At 34.2% G+C, this 11,819-nt stretch overlaps 3 protein-coding genes across 4 annotated transcripts in view; 1 reads left to right on the top strand and 2 right to left on the bottom strand.

Annotated features, from left to right (window-relative positions):
- MICAL-like (protein) overlaps nt 1-7,310 on the bottom strand; it is a 41,851-nt gene extending 34,541 nt beyond the window's left edge. The window contains exon 1 of the mRNA XM_089854435.1: nt 7,170-7,310. The gene's annotated coding sequence lies outside the window, so the exon portion shown is untranslated. The remainder of the gene's footprint in view (nt 1-7,169) is intronic.
- Nucleotides 7,311-7,920: 610 nt separating this feature from the next.
- Nucleotides 7,921-11,329, bottom strand: ECSIT (evolutionarily conserved signaling intermediate in Toll pathway, mitochondrial). 2 transcript variants are annotated; one of them, XM_089854459.1, is made up of 4 exons: nt 10,363-11,329; nt 10,080-10,287; nt 9,604-10,013; nt 7,921-8,015 (listed from the first exon to the last, which is right to left on the bottom strand). In XM_089854459.1, exons 1-3 carry the CDS (start codon nt 11,170-11,172, stop codon nt 9,640-9,642), a joined length of 1,392 nt encoding a protein of 463 aa, XP_089710585.1. In that variant the 5' UTR covers nt 11,173-11,329; the 3' UTR covers nt 7,921-8,015; nt 9,604-9,639. The 2 variants fall into 2 exon arrangements, with proteins under 2 accessions (XP_089710585.1, XP_089710584.1); XM_089854458.1 differs by having other exon boundaries at nt 7,921-10,013; nt 10,363-11,328.
- LOC149618274 (group IIC secretory phospholipase A2-like) lies at nt 8,408-8,735 on the top strand. Its single transcript, XM_089854481.1, has 2 exons — nt 8,408-8,537; nt 8,609-8,735. Exons 1-2 carry the CDS (start codon nt 8,437-8,439, stop codon nt 8,733-8,735), a joined length of 228 nt encoding a protein of 75 aa, XP_089710607.1. The 5' UTR covers nt 8,408-8,436.
- Nucleotides 11,330-11,819: the final 490 nt, after the last annotated feature.

Consider the following 11,819-nt stretch of genomic DNA (forward strand, 5'->3'; position numbering starts at 1 on the left):
GACCTTGATATACCAGAATAAAATACCTGTACATCCTAATTGCTTACGTTCCCCTAATTGGCGTATCTTTAATTATTTAGAGATTTGTTAAATTAAAATTATAAACCAGAAGAAGTAGTTTTGTTTATCAATATCTAAGTTACAAAATAGATGCACTCGTTCCCACAATATAAATGAATAAATGCATGAACTGAACTGAACTGATTCAAATAATAATAATAATAATTTATGGGATTAAACTATAGCGTTGACAGGAAGTAGGGGCCTCCCTCAATTCAGGATTCTCACCTGGCTTTCCTATTCATTATTAAATCTTAAAGAAGAGAGGTGATATGGAGTAGTAATAAGTATTGCTACTGAGAGATGGACTTACAGTACTCGAGATAACTAGTTCGAGAAGGAGAACGACAATTAAGCGAGTCAATTGAAGTCCTAACTACACTCGGTGGTGGTTAATTAATTTTGCAGGACCAAGTTCCATCTAGGTCCTATTTAGTCTGAACTTACTAAGTTACCCAAATTTGACAGCAGCGTCATACTCACCAGGCGTATGTCACTCGCTTTACCCTGAATCTATGACCTCCCTAGTCCCTACTTCAATCGCTTCAAAATTACAAGCACCACCAGTTTCTAAGTTACCAGAATTTACAAACTTATAGGTATGGAGATTACGACTCCTTTTATCACCTCAACACTCCTCCAAGATTAAATTGTATCTATATAAATTTTTCAACGCAAAAATTATATTTTAGTAATATATATAGGTATATATCGTTGGCCCAGGGGCGATTTTTTCGGAGGTTATTCTCTACTCAATTAGGATATAGCTGGTTTCCGGTGGGAATCGGATCTCTTTTGTATTTTATTTTTTTTATACGCAACTTTTTTTTGCCTTTTGGGGAACTTTAAGTCCTAATTATAAGCTTCAATTTTTACAATATTTTCTAGTCTATCATATGAACGGATGGGTTTAGTTTCATGTTTTGCCGCCGAATACATTTTTAAAGAGACAGGTGGTCCCATTTATTTTTTGGGGGGAGAAATGGACCAGATGCTCTCATACAATTTTAAACAGTGTTACCAAAAGATTATTCATTTCCCTGAATTTTTATCCAGGGTTGCTTTGATTGTTTAAAGTCATATTCCCATGTGTAGCCATTTTCAGACAACTGATATCTAGGCGGGCTTTATGGGCGGAGCCTAGACTAATTAATAATCTCTCTCTCTGCCTTTTGCACCTCCCAAAAGATTATTCATTTCCCTGGGCTACTCGAAGCAATCATGATTTGATATTCCAGGGATAGATTTAATTTTAGAAGTAGGAATGGAGATGTACGGTTAGTATTTACTTCAGTTATTCCGACTCATAGCTCACCCAGTATAGTATAAAGCCCCTCCCTCCAACACGTAATGTAACGAAAAGTTTAAATTATCTTATTGGCTGCTCACTTAAACAACGTTTTGATGACGTTGCTGAAGGGGACGGCGAAAAATAATGACGTAATTCCTTTTTACCTCTGTCGCTATGACCCTTCCGCCTCTTCTTTCAAACCCCCCCCCCCGTCCCTGGGAAGGGGGTCCGGGACTTTGACGCGCGCCCAGATATTAATTACTCTGTTCTCCATTCCTACTTCTAAAATTAAATATATCCTTGGTATACCAAAAAGAATCCCTTATCCAGGTTTCGTAAGAACCCTGTTTTGGGTACTTTTATGAGGCTTTTAGCTCTAAAAGGACAAAGTCTAAAAAGGCGGTGCGGGTATAGGAGGATAGATCTAACGCAAAGTGACAACAACAATACGATCGTAAAAACCTATGAACGGTAAAGTAGTTTTAGAGGCGTTTAAAAAATAAAACGTAACCACGAGAGTCAATAATAGCGAAAGAAAACTATTTGATTCGGGTGAACAAACTTTGTCAAATAAAAATGCGTCCGGAAAACACGAGGGTGGATCGAGTACAGGGTGTTCTTCCAAAAAGTGAGGGTAAATAATTATAGAGCCGAAGTATTGTACATGAGTGGGATGCGTGGATGGTTCTATGGGAAATCAACTGAATTTTGAGAATCGAAAATGTTAAATGTAGCTTCTATGACCAGCCCTTAGATTTTGATTGAGACCCCCCACAAGGGATGCATGCACCCCCTAACACAAGTTACGAATGAACGTTGAAAGAGCGTTTTCTCTTGTACTCATGTACAATACTTCGGTCCTATAATTACAGCCTCCCTTTTGGAAATAAGTACACCCTGTACAAAATACTCTTTATATTATCATTGTTATTATTATGGCTTTAAAAATAAACCTAGCGTTAAACCCTAAACCGCATGCACACAACTCTTCAGAGTTGGATGCAGGAATCAAAGGTGCACGCATTTTAAAAAGGCGAACAGGACAATTTCCTAAAAAACCCCAAACTTATGGTATGCTTGGTTCCGTGCTTAAATGATAATACTTCAATGGCTTTTGCGGTTACGGTATTTTATTTTTCAAACTATATTATCATTATTCATTCTTTTTTATATCATTGTTTATTTACTTATTTTGGGCTTTTAAATTTCCGGCTTTTTCCAAGCCAAACAAATTAAAGTTTGTTAGTTTATATTTTTACGAAAAATAAACATTTCAGAGTTTGAAATTATATATAGTTAGTTTTCAGACAAGGAGAATTGATACCATTTACACCATCAGGAGGGTAGGCTATACATGTCGGACGAAGTTAATTCATAAGATATGTTCCTTCCATAAGTTTGTTAATCTCTGGTAACTTAGAAACTGGAGCTTGTAATTTTGAAGTGAATGAAGTAGGGAGGTCATAGATTCAGGGTAAAGCGACATACGCCTGGTGAGGCGCTGCTGTCAAATTTGGGCTTAGTAAGTTCGGAGTAAATAGGACCTAGATGGAAGTTGGTCCTGCAAAATTAATTAACCACCACCACCGAGTGTAGTTAGGGCTTCAATTGACTCGCTTAATTGTCGTTCTCCTTCTCGAACTAGTTATCTCGAGTATACTGTAAGTCCATCTCAGTAGCATTACGAACTTGTATAGGTAGTGCCATTCATACTTATGGAAGGAACATATCACTTATAAACTTATGCCCTGACGTATCAGTTAGGGGACAAAAAAACTAAGGGAGTCCTCATATTTCTATAGAAGAGTATAGAGAGTATAAACCAACCCAAACAAATTAATTCTTAAGGCGCCAGTAACTAAAAAAAATATAAACCAATATTATTCCCAAACTTAGTTCCGACCCGATTTTTAACAAAAACAAACCATATAGACAAAGATACCGACGCGCCCTAAGACCATTAGCGCTTTTAGTAAAGTAAAAATAAAAAATACACCACCATTCTTGGGGTGCACCTAAGCTTAACAGAACCCTAAAACAGAAAAGCAGAACATTAGAAAGCTTTACTACACATCATTAAACACAAGGGATCCCCTGCCTTCGACTAAATGTACTTGTATTTGTACCTTCCTAAAGCTATCCCCAATATCTGACCTTTATATTTTTTTCAGTTTAAAAAGGGAAGCGTTTTGGTTCATGGGTGATGTGATGGAACTTTGGAAGCAAGTGCCAAGGTTTGGTCGAACTACTAAACAACTAGGAAGCATATAAACGTCGAAGTTATTAACACAGACATTTTTAAAACACGATTTCTCATATATTTCCAGGTTTTTATCCCATATATAGTTCCAGGTCTATTCCCCATATATTTCCACGTGTTTTCCCCCACATATTTCAAGGATTTTCCCCCATAAATTTCCAGATGTTTTTCACCATATTATCTCATATATTACCAGGTTTTGCCCCATAAATTTCCAGATGTTTTTCCCCCATATTATCCCATATTTTAATAGTTTTTTCCCAAATAAATTTCCAGATGTTTCCCCCATATAATCCCATATTTTAATAGTTTTTTTCCCATAAATTTCAAGATGTTTTTTCCCCCATATAATCCCATATTTTAATAGTTTTTTTCCTATAATTTTCAAGATGTTTTTCCCCCATATTATACCAGTTTTTTCCCATAAATTTCCACGTTTTCCCCCATATATTGACTTTCATTTTATATACTTCTCCGCTATATATTGGCGGTGGAAGACCCCCACCCACGTGACCCACCTACATATAAATATATATCGCTGTATTTTCCTTTACAAATATCGAGATAATTATTTAGGCTTCGCGCGCCGCTTAAGGGCATACAACAAATCGAGGAAAATAAAAAATAAAATAATAAAAAAAACCTTTCCGGAAATTTCAAGTTCAACAGGAAATAGGACATCCGACTTCATTTTAGTTTAGTTTTTTTAGACTTAGTCAAAAGACAAAATACAAATATATTTTAAACAATATAAACTTAAACCTTTTTTAAAAACATTTCAACATAAATAATAATAATAAAAATTTGGTATCCTATCGGCATAAGTCAACGTTATAATAAGTTACTATAACTAAATATTAGTGCATTAGCGTTACTTTGAAAAAAATATATAGGGTGTTCTTCCAAAAAATGGAGGGTAATTATAGGGCATGAGTGGGATGCGACAATGCGTGGATGGTTCTATGGGAAATCAACTGAATTTGGAGTGAATCGATGAAATGTTAAATGTAACTTCTTCTATGACCAGCCCTTAGATTTTGATTGAGACCCCACAAGGGATGCATGCACCCCCTAAACCACAAGTTACGAATGAACATTGGAGAAGTGTTTATGATGGGATGACCCCTTAATTAAATTAAAAATGATTGCTAACTTAATTAATGGGTCATCCAATCATAAACACTTCTCCAATGTTCATTTGTAACTTGTGGGTTAGGGGGCGCAATGGTGCATCCCTTGTGGGGGTTCAATCAAAATCTAAGGGCTGCTCATAGAAGTTACATTTAACATTTTCCGTTCTCAAAATTCAGTTGATTTCCCATAGAACTAACCATCCACGCATCCCACTCATGTACAATAAATACTTCGGTCCTATAATTAAACTATACTGTATATTCCGTTCCATATTTGGCTTCGTCAGTGAGTGTATTAGTGTTCCTTTTAAAAAGCACACACAAAATAAAAAAAAAAGCTTAATCAAAGCATTTCCGTTTCTGGCTAAACTTAAATTGTGGTCTGTTTATTGTTTAAGACAGTTGAGTCATTAAGTATGAATGCAATCCCCTTAAGAGGCTTAAGTAATTTAGGAGCTACGAAAAATTAATTTGCACGTGGTGTGGTGACATACGCAAAAAATTAAAACGTCATAGCTTTATTTTAGCAATAATGATGAATAGCATTTTATATCTGATTCAATTCAAAGCTGTAGGTTAATGTGATTTCTCGATATCAAATCAAAATGATTAAATAGAATTTCTATATCTCTATATATAAATTTTTTTATTAAATTATTAATCAGAGCTGTTGATATGACATAAGTGTTAATATCATATGAAGCTTTTTATCTAAGTACGATACTGATTCATACTTTACTATTTTTTAATTTAAAGGTAAAGTTCAGGTAACATAACTGATTGTACCTTAATTAATTTAAAAGAACGGCTGTTTTTCTGAATATAAAAAGTAATTAAATATTAAAATAAATATATAAATTATCTCTTATTACAATATGATAATTAGTACATTTAATTAGTCAGATTAAAAATAATCAAGGACTACTGTTGCGCCATCCGCCATATTGGTTTAGTGCAGGCGTCTGCTAGCCAGAACCATGATCTTACCACTACGGGAGTGGTTAATTGAATTCTCACAGGCTGAGAGAGGTAAGGGGTAAGGTCATGGTTCTGGCTAGCAGACGCCTACACTAAACCAATAGCGGATGGCATAACAGTAGTCCTTGATTATTTATTTAAGACTAATTAAATGTACTAATTATCATATTGTAATAAGAGATAATTTATATATTTATTTATTTTAATATTTAATCCTTTTATATTTAGAAAAAATCAGCCGTTTCGTTCTTTTAATTAAGGTTATGTTACGTGACCTTTAACCTTTCAAGGTACACTAATTAAAAATACTTTGAAAATTGAATTAAAGGTTGAATTTCAACAGCACATCAAACGAGTTCAAATAGGAGCATGCATAAATAAATTTAAAAAAATTATAAGCTAATTGTGTAACACTACACGTTAAATAATTCAGATTTTATAGACTTCCCCAAACTAGGCTAAAAGATCCGGTAAACCTCAACAAACGTCCCCGGCCATTATTATTATTATTCCTTGAAACCGGTAATGAACATTAAAATACCCATATATATACATCTTCAGACACTTATACCACCCCCAAGAAACGTTTGCCTTAATAAACTTCCGGATATCAGATGCGACTTCAGATACGCAACCCTAAACCCTTTCTAAGATTATTATAATTTATACTTTAAAAAAGGTATAAGACGTGATGTGATAGTGCCAGAAAAACTAATGCTTCTTTAAAAAAAACAGACGAACTTTGAAAGTCTAGTCAGATTCAGGTTTTTCCCCAAATCGTGCTGTATGTAGCAGCTTTTGCCTTTTTTTGATTGGGTTTAATTATATTACAGGATTGAATGGATATAAAAAAAAATATATATTGAAGCTTATGCTAACGTTAATATTATATAGGTTTGAGAGTGAAACTGGGTCACCAATGTTTTACCGCGTACAGCGTGTTGAAACTCGACAACACCCACTATTCTTTTGTTGGAAATCTTTCAGGATTGGGGGTTTTTTATAACCCAGCAAGCACTGCCTCGGTTTAATTTAAAATTTATAATTTATAAAAAAAACGAACTTTAAAAATCCAGTTTCCTTATAATATTAAGGTTTTTAATTGGATACTAGCGCCATCTGAGCTTTTAAACAATATAACTTGACGTAATATGCGTTTATTTTACTTTCGCTAGCGTTTAATTGTACATATTAAGCAATTTTCGTCAAGGGTTAAAGGTTACGGGGGGCTAAAATTCGTTTTTCCCGCGCAATATATGATGTATTAACTCTAAGCCTTGGTCTGCCAAGGGTTGCATAATGAGTCATTGATCATATACAGGATTGCGACATCATACATTGCAATACACAGGGGGTGGGGGAGAATGAAGCCAAGGCTTAGATATCAACCATCAAAAAATATCGTTCCCGGCGACCCCGACTAAGAAATATTAGGTTTTCAACTTACGGATATTATTCCATCGTAGTTTCCTTTACCCGTAATCCACATAAGCACCATTTTTAATTCGCGACTAATTATAATAATGTCTATAATTAACTACACGACAACGTAAAAACGCGGCGGCTAAAAAAACTTACTCAAACGGAAAATTCTACGTATAAAACTACTGCGTAGGGGCCACCCACTTACACCCCCATAATTCGTCCAATAATAGTCGACGGTTTCGCCATCTGTTATTACTTGTCACAAGTAAATAAAGGCGGGAAATTTGAGAAAGGTTATGGTTTATGTCCGGCCCGGAATTGATCTTTTAAAACAATAACTAAGCCTAATTCAAACTTTCTCTAAGCGTAAAGACGAGAAGTCGAGAAATAAATACGCCTTCGCGTTTCATGTCAAAAAATGTCATCTAAGGAAAAAATTATGAATGATTTTAACAAGATGACTGGCGAACTTGAAAATATGACCAACGAACTTATTGAAAGGCGAGCGGAAATAGCGCTATGTTTAGCTGATATCAGAACGATATTGGTACCTGATCTTAAAAAAACCAACGAATCGACGGAGGAAACATTTCAAGGACTTCTTTCGAAACTGGATGACTACGAAAATTCTATGATAAATGGGCCATTTCTAAGCCTAAATCAAAATCAAAACGAAAAGGAAGAACAAAAGAGTGAAGATGATGATTCCGGAGAGCCATTAAAAATGGACACATGAACACACGTTGAAAACAACTATTCATTAAAAACATATATAACTAACAAAATTTCATTGTAACTTTATTAATAAATGAAATAAACACGTTTCAAAACTACAATTTGAATTTATTCTTTCTGATCATTCTGGTTCCTGAAAAAACATTAAAAACAGGTTCTCAGGACACGAACTCATAAGACCAAGACATAATTAATAGATTTTGATCGCTTCCCCAGGGGCCAGTAACTTTCCCTTACGTATTAAATTCATACTTTCCCTCTAAAGTGGGTCACTAAGATAGTTTGAAAAATTATAATTTTCTCAAAAGGTGCGTGATCTTTGAGGCCTAGGCTTAACGTGAAGTACATTGTTCCGGAATCGGAACAAACAAAACAAATTTGAGATTTTTGATTTTTCAGAAAAACAATGAAGCTCGTATTGTTAATTGTGTTAACAGGTAACGTTTTAACGATTTAAAACTTAACCCTAAAGGGTTAAAATCAAAATTACTTTCGCAGTTGGATTAACGGTTGATGGGTCACGTTTAAAACGTAGCGTGATTGATTTATGGGAAATGGTTTCCGAAATTAGTGGGCGAGAGTTTTCAACTATCTTTAATTACGGTAATTGGTGTGGATTGCCCGGAAGTGGGCCAGTTTTGGATGAATTTGACAGGTAACACTTAATTGTTTCTAAGACCCCATTGTTTTTAATCTCTTAATTGATATAATTATAATTTTTTTTAGTTGTTGTTTAATGCACGATTATTGTTTGGATGTCATTTCAAAAACGGATTGTTCCAATGATAAGAACGTTTTACTCGTCAGATATAAGTGGAAAATTGAAAACGGGACTGTTTTGTGTGGTAGGTGAAAGTAAAGTAGGCTTAAAGGTCAAAGGTTATTAGACCTAGGCTTAAGGTTTTAGGGTTGTTATTATTATTATTAGAGGTAGAACTGACGTTTTAGGGTTAATAAAAGTAGGCTTAAGGGTTAAGATAAGTATGATTAGGGGTAATAAAAGTAGGCTTAAGGTTACAGGGTTAATAAAGTAGGCTTAAGGTTACAAGGGTTAATAAAGTAGGCATAAGGTTACAAGGGTTAATAAAGTAGGCTTAAGGTTACAAGGGTTAATAAAGTAGGCTTAAGGTTACAGGGTTAACTGAAGTAGGCTTAAAGTTACAGGGTTAATAAAGTAGGTTTAAGGTTACAAGGGTTAATAAAGTAGGCTTAAGGTTACAAGGGTTAATAAAGTAGGCTTAAGGTTACAAGGGTTAATAAAGTAGGCTTAAGGTTACAAGGGTTAACTGAAGTAGGCTTAAAGTTACAGGGTTAATAAAGTAGGTTTAAGGTTACAAGGGTTAATAAAGTAGGCTTAAGGTTACAAGGGTTAACAAAAGTAGGGTTAAGGTTACAGGGTTAATAAAGTAGGCTTAAGGTTACAAGGGTTAATAAAGTAGGCTTAAGGTTACAAGGGTTAATAAAGTAGGCTTAAGATTACTGAGTTAATAAAGTAGGCTTAAGGTTACAAAGTTAATAAAGTAGACGCAAAGTTTTTCAAAGTAGGCTTAGTGACTCAGCAATTTTGAACTGAAGTTCATATTACAACTTTTAACAGATACATCTAACAATGACTGCGCGAATTCAATTTGTTTCTGTGATAAAATCGTCGCGAGTTGTTTCAAAATTCACAATTCAACATATGACGAGAATAAAATCCGAAAATTATAATAAACACTCACCTTTAAAGTTTAAACCAAATTAAAATCTTTGACAAATTATTTAGAGGCTGAGATGGCTTCCTCAGTCTCTTTATCATCATTTTTCTCGGCATTATCTTGACTTAATTGTTTTATATTTTCATTAACATTAATCTGATGATCATCCTCTAACAATCCCTGCTCATTTTTAAAGTTTATGGTTACAATTTCTTTCGAGGGAGCCTTCAAAGTGAACAACACCGGTATATCAATTAATTTAGGGTTCTCTTTTTGAAGAAAACGAATCCAAGACAATAAAGAATCGCGACTTGAAGTCCCGGTAGCGCAAAGTGCCAAGGTAATACCATCTTCTTGCTCGTGAATGCTGGGTTTTACGATAGTAGCTTTTGTTTTCAGAGGGTTTAAGATACTAGAATCTAAATTGCGAACATCTAAAATAATTTTAGATTATTTAAATTAAATTAAATTAACTAGCAAACATTATTAATTGCATTTACCATCTAAATCTTCTTCAATTACTGGATAAACTTTGGGTTCAGCTCTAAGATGATAATAAGATAAAGATTTCCTCCGTAACCAAATTAAATACGGTCCCTCAACGTAAATAGCTTTTTTAGTATCATGTTCTTCTATTAATTGCTTTTGTTTGGGGCTCATCCCACTAACAATCCACGTTTTATCAATTGAATCTTCTAAATCATTAGCCTTTAAATTAAATATATCGATTTTAAGCCAACACGAACATCGAAACATCGGAAAAAATGTTCCAATTCATCTTACATCGTATTCTTTGACAAAAGATTGCAAATCAGCGCACATTCTCGTAATGGCGATCCTAGCCAGTTCTAAGGCATCATTAGGGACAGGATTTGGTAAGGGAAAGGGGCTAGAGTTCTTAAATTTAGGCATCCAATACATCATTCTCGCAAATTTCCGAAAAACATGGGCTCGGTTACCAAATGTATTCATGATTATATCCCCCATTTCTTTATCAGGGCAGATACCGTGGTATTCCATTTTATCTAATAGATCTATAGCGCAATTTTGATGTTTCCCAAAATGAAAGAATTCAACTTGAAGGTTGTTTTCCGGGATCATTTTCCCCTTTGGAAAGACATCCATGATGCTTTTGTATGTTTCTAAGTCATATTCGACTCCAAATTCTTCCATGTGTCGCATACACGCGTATATAAAATCAATGTGTCCCTTTCTTATCGTGTTACCTTCTTTAAAAACCTCAAGGGCTTCCAAAAACTGCTTTTTATCCTTTTTACTAGCTTCATCCAAGGAACCTACACGCAGAACTACCCGCGTTTCTGGTGGCGTATTTTCTTCTTTATTATTTGTAAACATACTACGGACTTTTGAGGTTGATAATAACCTCTTGTTATCCACTTTAATATTTTCATATTTAATTAAATTAGCGGCTAAATTATTTCTAGAAAGCAAATTTCCCCGTTTGTCTCCATCTCCAATAACACGCCAAGGCTTAGCATATTTCGACACAAAACGCGTTGAAATTACAAGTTTTATGTTAGAATGTGACGGTAAGTCTAATATATGTCTATGAAACTTGCAAATTAACGCCATAATTTACGTTAATTCTTGTAATTACTTAATTATTATTATTCCTTAAATTAATTTGCTACTTTTTAGTTGTTACGCACATTTTCATCGTCTTTCTCTTGTGGCTTTAAGCAGACGACAGTAGTCTATAGCCAATCACAAGCTATAAACCATTAACCAATCAAAACTTTTCCCACGCATTATTTGAATGAGTGTTTTCGGTGTTTTAAAATCGTTCTTTTGGAAAAACCGTTTATCATTATCAAAAGGTTGAAAGATTAATATTGTGACCTTATAACAGGACTTTTATGTACTTAACAAGATGATAATAATAAAATTTCCACTTAATCATCCTTTTTAAAGAAATAACTGTTCACTTTTCAGACCCTTAAAAAACACAAAAACATGAAGATTAACATCCTGAAACAGTTGAACCTTGAAAAACTTACAAAATCCCTCTATTTAGGCTTGAGAAAAACGGGATAAACTATAGTTTTCAAAGATATTTTATTTAAATTTATTAAAAATAACACAAGTCATTCGAGATAATGTCCCAATCAAGACCAAGTAACTAATGTCGATAGACAAGTGTTAGCTGAAGCGGCACTTTCGGTTTTTCTCTAATGGGGTTTATTAAAGATAACAACTTGTGTATATCTTTAGAATTGATG

Source organism: Phalangium opilio, unplaced genomic scaffold, assembly GCF_054372755.1.
Source record: "Phalangium opilio isolate 3A_F unplaced genomic scaffold, DU_Popi_V2 ptg000209l_1, whole genome shotgun sequence".
Taxonomy (NCBI): Eukaryota; Metazoa; Arthropoda; class Arachnida; order Opiliones; family Phalangiidae; genus Phalangium; species Phalangium opilio.

Coding starts and splice junctions, on each gene's coding strand:
- LOC149618274 (XM_089854481.1), top strand. CDS start 8,437: ATGGTTTCCGAAATTAGTGGGCGAGAGTTTTCAACTATCTTTAATTAC. Junction 8,538..8,608: donor GTTTTGGATGAATTTGACAG/GTAACACTTAAT, acceptor AATTTTTTTTAG/TTGTTGTTTAATGCACGATT.
- ECSIT (XM_089854459.1), bottom strand. CDS start 11,172: ATGGCGTTAATTTGCAAGTTTCATAGACATATATTAGACTTACCGTCA. Junction 10,288..10,362: donor CTTTTGTCAAAGAATACGAT/GTAAGATGAATT, acceptor TTTAATTTAAAG/GCTAATGATTTAGAAGATTC. Junction 10,014..10,079: donor AATTGAAGAAGATTTAGATG/GTAAATGCAATT, acceptor AAATTATTTTAG/ATGTTCGCAATTTAGATTCT.